General features: G+C 36.9%; 1 protein-coding gene across 3 annotated transcripts in view; it reads right to left on the bottom strand.

Moving 5' to 3' along the window:
• Positions 1-12,500, bottom strand: part of LOC307147696 (cysteine-rich motor neuron 1 protein) — a 71,042-nt gene that overhangs the window by 40,414 nt on the left and 18,128 nt on the right. For all 3 annotated transcript variants that reach the window (XM_079852602.1, XM_079852600.1, XM_079852601.1), the window contains exon 4: positions 2,679-2,858. In XM_079852602.1, the coding sequence (XP_079708728.1) occupies positions 2,679-2,858 (180 nt within the window). The remainder of the gene's footprint in view (positions 1-2,678; positions 2,859-12,500) is intronic.

Below are 12,500 nucleotides of genomic sequence, written 5' to 3'. Positions count from 1 at the left end.
CGCTACACATTTACATTCTCCCCGCTACACATTTACATTCTCCCCGCTACACATTTACATTCTCGCCGCTACACATTTACATTCTCCCCGCTACACATTTACATTCTCGCCGCTACACATTTACATTCTCCCCGCTACACATTTACATTCACGCCGCTACACATTTACATTCTCCCCGCTACACATTTACATTCTCCCCGCTACACATTTACATTCTCCCCGCTACACATTTACATTCTCCCCGCTACACATTTACATTCTCGCCGCTACACATTTACATTCTCGCCGCTACACATTTACATTCACGCCGCTACACATTTACATTCTCCCCGCTACACATTTACATTCTCGCCGCTACACATTTACATTCTCCCCGCTACACATTTACATTCACGCCGCTACACATTTACATTCTCCCCGCTACACATTTACATTCTCCCCGCTACACATTTACATTCTCGCCGCTACACATTTACATTCTCCCCTTCTCCCCGCTACACATTTACATTCTCGCCGCTACACATTTACGTTCTCCCCGCTACACATTTACACTCTCTACACATTTACATTCTCACCGCTACACATTTACATTCACGCCGCTACACATTTACGTTCTCCCCGCTACACATTTACATTCTCCCCGCTACACATTTACATTCTCACCGCTACACATTTACATTCACGCCGCTACACATTTACACTCTCTACACATTTACATTCTCACCGCTACACATTTACATTCTCCCCGCTACACATTTACATTCTCACCGCTACACATTTACATTCTCACCGCTACACATTTACATTCTCCCCGCTACACATTTACACTCTCGCCGCTACACATTTACACTCTCTACACATTTACACTCTCGCCGCTACACATTTACATTCTCGCCGCTACACATTTATGTTCTCGCCGCTACACATTTACATTCTCCCCGCTACACATTTACATTCACGCCGCTACACATTTACATTCTCCCCGCTACACATTTACATTCTCCCCGCTACACATTTACATTCTCCCCGCTACACATTTACATTCTCCCCGCTACACATTTACATTCTCGCCGCTACACATTTACATTCTCCCCTTCTCCCCGCTACACATTTACATTCTCGCCGCTACACATTTACGTTCTCCCCGCTACACATTTACACTCTCTACACATTTACATTCTCACCGCTACACATTTACACTCTCGCCGCTACACATTTACACTCTCTACACATTTACATTCTCACCGCTACACATTTACATTCACGCCGCTACACATTTACACTCTCTACACATTTACATTCTCACCGCTACACATTTACATTCTCCCCGCTACACATTTACATTCTCACCGCTACACATTTACATTCTCACCGCTACACATTTACATTCTCCCCGCTACACATTTACACTCTCGCCGCTACACATTTACACTCTCTACACATTTACACTCTCGCCGCTACACATTTACATTCTCGCCGCTACACATTTATGTTCTCGCCGCTACACATTTACATTCTCGCCGCTACACATTTACATTCTCCCCGCTACACATTTACATTCTCCCCGCTACACATTTACATTCTCCCCGCTACACATTTACATTCTCCCCGCTACACATTTATGTTCTCGCCGCTACACATTTACACTCTCGCCGCTACACATTTACATTCTCGCCATTCTCGCCGCTACACATTTACATTCTCGCCGCTACACATTTACATTCTCCCCGCTACACATTTACATTCTCCCCGCTACACATTTACATTCTCCCCGCTACACATTTACATTCTCCCCGCTACACATTTACATTCTCCCCGCTACACATTTATGTTCTCGCCGCTACACATTTACACTCTCCCCGCTACACATTTACATTCTCCCCGCTACACATTTACGTTCTCGCCGCTACACATTTACATTCTCCCCGCTACACATTTACATTCTCACCGCTACACATTTATGTTCTCGCCGCTACACATTTACACTCTCCCCGCTACACATTTACATTCTCGCCGCTACACATTTACATTCTCCCCGCTACACATTTACATTCTCCCCGCTACACATTTACGTTCTCCCCGCTACACATTTACATTCTCGCCGCTAAACATTTACATTCTCCCCGCTACACATTTACATTCACGCCGCTACACATTTACATTCTCCCCGCTACACATTTACATTCTCCCCGCTACACATTTACGTTCTCCCCGCTACACATTTACATTCTCGCCGCTAAACATTTACATTCCATCAGTTCTTGATTTCCCCGGGAATCGAATCCATGACCATGGTGTTGCTACTGCCATGCTTTACTGTTCCAGCTTCTGGAAATGCACTAAAACCAGCGCAAATGATCAAATCAAAGCCAAATTAAAACTGGGTGGCTGATGAATTTCTTGCAGCTCAACAGCAGAACACGGCACAATCCCGAGGTCATGGGTTCGTTTCCAAAGAAGTGCTTGAAATGGTAAAAAAAAAAGCATCTGCCAAATGCATCAATGTAAATTCACATAAAACGAATCAATGAAATAATGAAAATAAAATGTATTTTACACTCAAAATTGACAATTTTGTTTTCGGGCCACTGTCAGGAGAATCTGAACTGATTTGTTCTTAACATCATCCAGGTTTATCAGTACAAAAGAACACACTCTCAGACCGATGATGTTCATACCTATACACACGGGGCAACACTCTCCTTCGGGAACGTAGAAGTTCTGGCAGTCCGGCTCGGCACACTCGGCTCGGGAACAGAAGGACACTCCTCCTCGACACTGACACCTCCAGCACGAGTCCATGCGATACACCTCGCCCTCGGCAAACTCCTGCCCGTCACGAACACACCGCGGGGACACTGCACAACACACAACACACAACCCTGCTGTTAGGATATATGTGTAAGATAGATAGATAGATAGATAGATAGATAGACAGATAGACAGATAGACAGACAGACAGACAGACAGACAGACAGATAGACAGATAGACAGATAGATAGATAGATAGATAGATAGATAGATAGATAGATAGATAGATAGATAGATAGAGACAGACAGACAGACAGACAGACAGACAGACAGACAGACAGACAGACAGACAGACAGACAGACAGATAGATAGATAGATAGATAGACAGACAGACAGACAGACAGACAGACAGACAGACAGACAGACAGACAGACAGATAGATAGATAGATAGATAGATAGATAGATAGATAGATACAGACAGACAGATAATCTAATTTAACATTCATAGAGGAATCAAATAGAGTTTCACTGCATTGAATTTCCAGGATTCTTCCATGTTTCACAGTGTTTGAACAATGAATGGACGGCTTTATAGAGGTGAGGTGTGTTTAACCGTTCATTAAACTGAATCTACAGAAAACCAAGAAACACACGCATTCCCCTCCAACTGTGTACACTGGAAACCAGTGAGCTCAGCACTTCTGCGAAGCCTCGGGCGCAGGATCCCAGTGATCCCAGTGATCCCGGCATTCTCAGACGTGGCATGCGAAGCCGTGTAATCGGTGCTCACTCACGCACAAACGCACACTTACACATGTGAGGTCAAAGACACACAGCAGCCGAGGTCTCCAGAGCTCCTGTACGAGCGACGGCAGAGAGACGGGAAGAGCCGGAAACACTCCCGCTCTCCAGAGCTCAACAATAACTGAACAATCACTGCAGTACGGCTCATTAGAGACACGGAAAACCCTGCGCTCAGGAACGCAGACACAAAGACACACACTACATCACAACATGATATGACTGGGCTTTTGGACATGGGACCACACTGTAAAAATAAAAAGTTGCTGCCTCAAATTTTTAAGTACAATCAACTTGGATGTTCAAGTCATTTCAACTTATATTACATTAAAATGAGTTCAATCTTGTATAAATTAAGTTGAAAATTGCTAAACTTATTTTGATGTGTTAAAGCAATGTAAAAACATATGTTGTCATAACTTATTGATCATTAATTTTTTACAGTATGCATACTATTTTTATTTGTTTTTTGGACATTCACCATGGTATTACTGTGTTCTTTTCCAGTATTTTAAACAGGGTACTGTAAACGGCACTGGTACGGTACAGATACTGTAAAATGAAATTCCAGGACTTTAAGCATTACTTGTTTTGGTTTTCAAGGACTACAATCAGAGATCTCACTTATCAAACAATGTCTTTATTATATTTCAAATTATAAAAAAGGCAAATAGATAAATTAAAAAATAATAATACAACAAAATGGTACAAATAAAGTGCAAACTCAAAATAAACAAGAATCGAGACACAGCCACTTCTGCTCCTAAGGATTTATTCAAATGAACAATGTTTCGACCCGAAGGGTCTTCGTCGGGCAAGCAACAATCATAGACCGGTACAGTTTATATCAGTGTGAACCAACACACCTGACCTCATTACTGAACTAATTACCCAATCATCCAAAGCAATAACGACCTAATTAATCAAACACAAATGTAACCACTAAAGCATCAAAAAACAGAAAACTAATAAAGTGCAGCACATGCAATGGCTGTGGAAACTTTAACCATTGAAAATACTATGACAAAGATATCGCTTTCCTCATTCAAACTGATTTTTTCTCCCTTAAATATATATATATATACAGTACCAGTCAAAAGTTTGGAAACACTACTATTTTTAATGTTTTGGAAACACTACTATTTTTAATGTTTTTGAAAGAAGTCTCTTATGCTCATCAAGCCTGCAGTAAAAAAAAAAAACAAAAAAAAAAAAAAAAAAACTAATATTATGAAATATTATTACAATTTAAAATAATGGTTCTCTTTTTTAATATATTTTAAAATGTAATTTATTTTTGTGATGCAAAGCTGAATTTTCATCAGCAAGTACTCCAGTCTTTGGTGTCTTATGATCCTTCAGAAATCATTCTAATATGATGATTTGATACTCAGTTATTATCAATGATGGAAACAGTTGTGCTGTTTAATATATTTTTTTGGAATACTTTTTCAGGATTCATTGATGAGTAAAACGTTAACAGCATTTATTCATAAAAACAGCATTTATTCAAAATAAAAACATTTCTAACAATATAAATCGTTACCATCACCTTTTATCAATTTAACGCATCCTTGTTGAATTAAAGTACTAATTTCTTTAAAAAAAATAGTTATTGTTCCCAAACTTTTGAACGGTAGTGTATATTGTTACAAAATATTTCTATTCTAAATAAATACAGTTCTTTTTAACTTTTTATTCATCAAATAATCCTGAAAAAAGTATCTCAGGTTATAAAAAAAATATTAAGCAGCACAACTGTTTCCAACATTGATCATAAATCCTCATATTAGAATGATTTCTGAAGGATCATAAGACACCAAAGACTGGAGTACTTGCTGATGAAAATTCAGCTTTGCATCACAAAAATAAATTACATTTTAAAGTATATTAAAAAAGAGAACCATTATTTTAAATTGTAATAATATTTCATAATATTACTGTTTTTTTTTTGTTGTTTTGTTTTTTTTTTAACTGCAGGTTTGATGAGCATAAGAGACTTCTTTCAAAAACATTAAAAATAGTAATGTTTCCAAACTTTTGACTGGTACTATATATATATATATATATATATATATATATATATATATATATATATATATATATATATATACTGTATATTGACCTAAAGAATGAAAGCTCTATATATATGATAGATATATTATAGATAATATATGAAGAGTTCAGATGCAAAAGCCTCTAATTGCCATCTGAAATTTTCTTCTAGAATGATCATTTTTATTAAGCTTGTATATTTAAGTTCAGTAATTTCACTTAAATGGCAATGAAAATTACCTATTAATTGTCATTCAAGTGAAATTACTAAACTAAAATATATAAGCTTGATAAAAATGACCATTCTAGAAGAAATTTTCAAATGGCACTTATTTATTTATTTATTTATTTATTTCAGGTTTATTTAACAGGGACAATGCACACTAATAATACATAATTAAATGTACAGTGTGCCTGTACTTAGAGGCTTTTGCGTCTGAACTCTTCATATATTATCTATATATATCTATATAAGCTCTATGACTCTATACATTTTCTAATATAGCCTATTGTCTTCCAATAATTCAAGCATCTTTTCATAAATATGGTTGTTTTCAAAGGTTTTCCAAGAATTACATTTCAAAAAAGTTAAATTCAAGTTCTTCAAGCACTTTAAACACCTTGTTCGAACCCTGTTTAAAGCAATTCAGTGATTGACAAACTGGAGGATTTTCAGTTGTACGTTAGGCACCAATCTATGAAATTAAGTGATTTAAGGAAATATTTTTTTTTCAGGTGCAAAAGTATCCAAATAGACTAAGTTAATAACTAACGTTAACAAATGAGATATTTTTGTTACCAATTGTACACACGACTCTTTCTTTGTAACACGATCTCTCTTATTCTCACACACTGACTCAAGACACACACACACACACACGCATTCCCATCAGTGACCTATTGAACCTTCCCATCAACCTCTCCTTGTGTTCTTCTGCCTGGAGCATAAGCAGTTTTTCCTCCGCCCGCTGCGCTTCTCCTTAAGTCCATTAGTTCCAGGACGCAGAACACATTTAGCGCCGGGCCAAGAGGCCAACGCGGGAATTTGGATTGTTGGTAAAACAGAATATTTGACGCTAAACCAGAGCAAACACTGAGGCCCTGTCTCGCTGACTCCGCCCCTTTTTCACACCTCATCACTTCCTGTCTGTCCAACTCTCACAACAGGAACTCAGTGTTTCAGGATTGCGTATCATTTCGTTGTACTCTATTGTATAATGACAAATAAAGATTCTGATGTGATTCTGATCGTCTGAGCACGTCCTGACCCGCCATGATGAGCCGGTTCCAGTGTTTTCAACACATCTGTCCTGTCTGACAGTGACATGATGAACAACAACTATCACTATGTGAAACATGTGAAAGATTCGTGTTCTCTCTTGCGTTCCCCTGAGAAACTTTGCATTCACATGCAAACGCATTAATATATAGTTTTTCCTCTAACCTCATATTACCTCCATCATAAAGTTTCTATAGGGAAATGCAAAGGTTTTGCAAGATAACAAAGTTTTGCGAATGAATGAAAAATTTCTTGGGGGAACGCAAATGTGTTGAGAGAAAATGCAAAAGTTTTGCAAGCTAATGTGGGCTGAGGCACTATGGGCCCTATTTTAACGATCTGAAACGCAAGTATCAAACGCGAAACGCAAGTAACTTTGTGGGCGGATCTCTGGCGCTGTTGCTATTATACCGGCGGGATAAATGACTCTCCGACGCAAATCTAAAATGTGTTGGTCTGAAGTCGCTTCATTACTCATAGGTGTGGTTTGGGCGTAACATGAAATAAACCAATCAGAGCGACATCTCACATTCCCTTTAAGAGCAGGCGCGCTTGTTCCATGGCGGATTGCTATTATAACGGCAGATTTGCCAGGAGCGGTTCACAGCCGAGGAGACCGACGTTCTCGTCAGGGCCGTAAAACACAGAGAGTGACATTGGGGATGGAGAAACACACCCAGATTAACTTCTGTTAAACAGGCGTATGATAATTTGGGTAAATGTGTAAGCTAGATTTATGCCTATTTTTCACATCTTCATGGACACAACAATGATTTCCCTCGTGTGGAATATTTTCCTTGTAATAATATATGGTTTGCAAAAATGTGAACAACTGCGTCTGTGTAGATGAGAGAAGCAAAGTGTGTGTGTGTTGTGCACACGCTACATTATGGCCAAGCATGTGCCCTTAAAATAGCCTCTGAATAACGGGCCACTGACTTTAGACGAGGTTTCTCCTGGTCAGTGGCGGAATTGTTTTCTGAAACTGCAAAATAGCACCAGGGAACGTTTGCGCCGGATCACGCCTCCTCTTTTCGCTGAACCGCCCCCAGGAGCGCAAGTTCATTCCCTAATTTACCGGTGTGCGTCTGTGGAGGGAAAAGTCCGCTGTGCGTCGGGTGAGAAATAGGAATGATACATGCGTCAGTGTACAAAGTCAATTGCGCTGGGTGCAAGATAGGGCCCTAGGGATTCAAACTAAAAAAAGTTTGAATCAGCAATGTCTTTGAATCAATGCACAGCTCAATTGTTACTCTGTACAATTTGGCCACTGAAAAGGGGTTGGCGCTCTTCATTTAGCTCTCTAAGTGCACTAGATTGATGCATTTAACTTTAAAAATGCACAAAATATTCATCCAGAACTACTCTAGATTGGTCCAACCGCCTTAGTCTCACAAACTCCCGAGGGAAACACTGAAACATTATATTCATTAAATCTCAAATCCACACAATTCCTTCACTGGTTCATTCATTCCTCAGCGCTGAGTCTCTCATTGGCGCTCATGAACACACTCCTCATTGAGTGAGTGCATTGTGTATTTTAATTCCCTCATTCCGTGCGGTTGGGAATAAGATGCTCCGATATGGAGACCCTGGGATTCTCCAGGGTGTATTTTGGACCCCATTCAGGAAAAGAAAAGTGGGAGATTTGGTTTCTGTGCCGCTATAACAGAGCTGCTGTTACAGGCATTTAGACACTGTTTACTGCAGGTTCAAGTGGACATGAAACACACATTAGAGGGCAGAACAAACGCACTTATCTGACTAATGCAGTGACAGCTGCACACATCTCTCACTTCGCTAATGAGGAAAATAACATCATACTTTATTTAACAGTCCTTATTAAAGTGCACTAAAGAGAACTGATGAACATGAGCAATAAGAACGTCTCATCTCTGCACTTATGCACTACCAACTAATATTAAAGAAGCCAAGTTCAATACATATATCTTTAGGATTTTTTCTCATTATGCATGCATATTTTGGTTTTAAATGTTACCGTTTTCCTGTCTCTGTGTAAGCACCTTGAGAAGGCACTATATAAAAATAAAGATATACTGTATTTATAATTATTGCCTTAACTTTTTTAAATGTACTTTTATGCATTTGGCAGATGCTTTTATCCAAAGCGACTCACATTGCATGTTTTCTGTTCATGCATTCTCTGGGAATCGAACCCGAGACCTTGGCGTTGCAAGCACCATGCTCTAATGTTTGAGCAATACAAACGCTAGAGAACTTTTTAACTGTTGCCTGCTGCTTTGCCGTGAGCACTGCAGAAAGATGCACGCCACGTTAAAAAAGCGCAAAAAACTGACATTGCAATATTTAGATTTTCTGCTATTAATTGTGAATATATCTGAATAAATACAGGAATTTTCACCAGATTATTTAAATAGCTTAATTTTGGAAAGAATTAATCATAATAGACTGACTATGATCATAATCATAATAATAATAAATATTTATTATTTAATTTTATTTGATTATTATTAAATAAAAATATTTTAAAAACAAGAAATATATTATAATAGTGATATAAAAATATAAAAATAGAAAGTTGCCAGTTTCAGAGTGAAGCTTTGCATATTATTTATTATTAATAAACAAATGTATTATTATTATTATTATTATTATTATTACTAGTATTACTTATTTTATCATTTATTATGAATTATTTACTTATATTAAAATGTTTTATTATTTTTGATTATTATTACATAAAACAAGAGATATATTGTATATATAATAGTGAATTATATATATATATATATATATATATATATATATATATATATGCACATTGCCAGTTTCAGAGTGAAGTTCTGCGTTATTTTTTTATTATTAAAAAACAAGTTTGTTTTTATTTTATTATTAATTATTTAATTATATAAAAATATTTTTGATTATTATTACATAAAAATATTAAACAAAACAAGAAATATATTGTATATATATAATAGTACAAAAAAATAAAAACAAGTATGTCTTTATGTCTTAATTTCTTCATTTTCAAATGCTAAACCATCAACTAAATTGTGACGGGTTGCCAGAAAATATGCATAAAAACATAACTGTTTACAAACTAAAACCGTTGCATAGTTCAGAATCCGGTGTCCAATGCGGGCCAGGCCGATAATAGGGAAAATAAAGCATAACGTGATTTGCACCGCTGTTTCTTCCAGAAGTCAGTGTCTTTATGACGGTGTTTCTAGCTTCAGCTCTGGGGCCCCGGGCCCCGTCAGACCCTCGTGAAACCTGAAGATGTGCTTTAAGAAGAGCCACTTCAGCCAATCACACGTCTCGAATCTCTCCGCTTCAATCCTGGATAATCTCACATAACTGGAACAAGACGGCTCTGGGCTTCTGGGTCATAAAGGCGCTTAATTGACAGCAAATTAAGGTTATTTAAACCACCAAACCAGGCGGAGAACAGAGTCAGTGTGTGTGCGGCTCGTGTGTGTGTAGGAAACGTGACTGAGCCGCAGAAACTGCTGAATAAATACGTATCTGTAGCGTGGTGTTTGCTTTAGCTGTGCTCCACACAGAGCCCACATTGATCAGCTTCCTCTCTGAATATTGTCAGAGGAAAATGACGCTCACGTTAACGGCCGAAACGCTGAATTCATCTCTGTCCTGAAGCTCAATGAATTCACTCAAACTCACACATAAGCATCACTGCAGTGTTAGTGTAGGCTATTCATATTTTCAAGTTCATGATGTGCTTTTGTCATTTTATTAGTAAAATACTGCTATTTAGGTTTCATTTATCTTTATTTCAGTTTTAGTTTATTTCCAGTTAATACATTTAGTGCTTCAGCTTAAACTTATTTCAGTTTATTGCCACGGCAACATTTCCAAGTTTTTCAACTAATATTAACATTTTATTTTATTTCAGCTTTATTTCAATTAACAGACATTTTAGATGCACGATTAATCAGAGTAAATCTACTCTTGAAAGTAACTTGACATTTCAAATAACGATTGTATTGATTACATTGTTACACCAGTAGGAGGCGACAATTATTATTATTTTTGAATCATTCATTCAAGAGCTTTCTTCAAAAACACTGATTTATCCAGTAATGAAACAAGTGAAGTCTTTATGAGCGAGTCATTGAATCATTCATTCAAGAGATTGATTCAGAAATGCTGATTCATCCAGTAATGAAACAATTGAAGTCTTTATGAGTGAGTCATTGAATCATTCACTTAAGAGATTGATTCAGAAATGCTGATTCATCCAGTAATGAAACAAGTGAAGTCTTTATGAGTGAGTCATTGAATCATTCATTCAAGAGATTGATTCAGAAATGCTGATTCATCCAGTAATGAAACAAGTGAAGTCTTTATGAGTGAGTCATTGAATCATTCACTTAAGAGATTGATTCAGAAATGCTGATTCATCCAGTAATGAAACAAGTGAAGTCTTTATGAGTGAGTCATTGAATCATTCATTCAAGAGATTGATTCAGAAATGCTGATTCATCCAGTAATGAAACAAGTGAAGTCTTTATGAGTGAGTCATTGAATCATTCACTTAAGAGATTGATTCAGAAATGCTGATTCATCCAGTAATGAAACAAGTGAAGTCTTTATGAGTGAGTCATTGAATCATTCATTCAAGAGATTGATTCAGAAATTCTGATTCATTCAGTAATGAAACAAGTGAAGTCTTTATGAGTGAGTCATTGAATCATTCACTCAAGAGATTGATTCAAAAACACTGATTTATCCAGTAATGAAACAAGTGAAGTCTTTATGAGCGAGTCATTGAATCATTCATTCAAGAGATTGATTCAGAAATGCTGATTCATCCAGTAATGAAACAAGTGAAATCTTTATGAGTGAGTCATTGAATCATTCATTCAAGAGATTGATTCAGAAATTCTGATTCATCCAGTAATGAAACAAGTGAAATCTTTATGAGTGAGTCATTGAATCATTCATTCAAGAGATTGATTCAGAAATGCTGATTCATCCAGTAATGAAACAAGTGAAGTCTTTATGAGCGAGTCATTGAATCATTCATTCAAGAGATTGATTCAGAAATACTGATTCATCCAGTAATGAAACAAGTGAAATCTTTATGAGTGAGTCATTGAATCATTCATTCAAGAGATTGATTCAGAAATTCTGATTCATCCAGTAATGAAACAAGTGAAATCTTTATGAGTGAGTCATTGAATCATTCATTCAAGAGATTGATTCAGAAATGCTGATTCATCCAGTAATGAAACAAGTGAAGTCTTTATGAGCGAGTCATTGAATCATTCATTCAAGAGATTGATTCAGAAATACTGATTCATCCAGTAATGAAACAAGTGAAGTCTTTATGAGTGAGTCAATGAATCATTCATTCAAGAGATTGATTCAAAAACACTGATTCATCCAGTAATGAAACAAGTGAAGTCTTTATGAGCGAGTCATTGAATCATTCATTCAAGAGATTGATTCAAAAACACTGATTCATCCAGTAATGAAACAAGTGAAATCTTTATGAGCGAGTCATTGAATCATTCATTCAAGAGATTGATTCAAAAACACTGATTCATCCAGTAATGAAACAAGTGAAATCTTTATGAGTGAGTCATTGAATCATTCATTCAAGA

Source organism: Squalius cephalus, assembly GCF_949319135.1.
Source record: "Squalius cephalus genome assembly, chromosome: 20".
In the NCBI taxonomy this organism is placed as follows: Eukaryota; Metazoa; Chordata; class Actinopteri; order Cypriniformes; family Leuciscidae; genus Squalius; species Squalius cephalus.
Note: the sequence above shows the minus strand (reverse complement) of the source record. Positions and strands in the feature narration are given on the sequence as shown.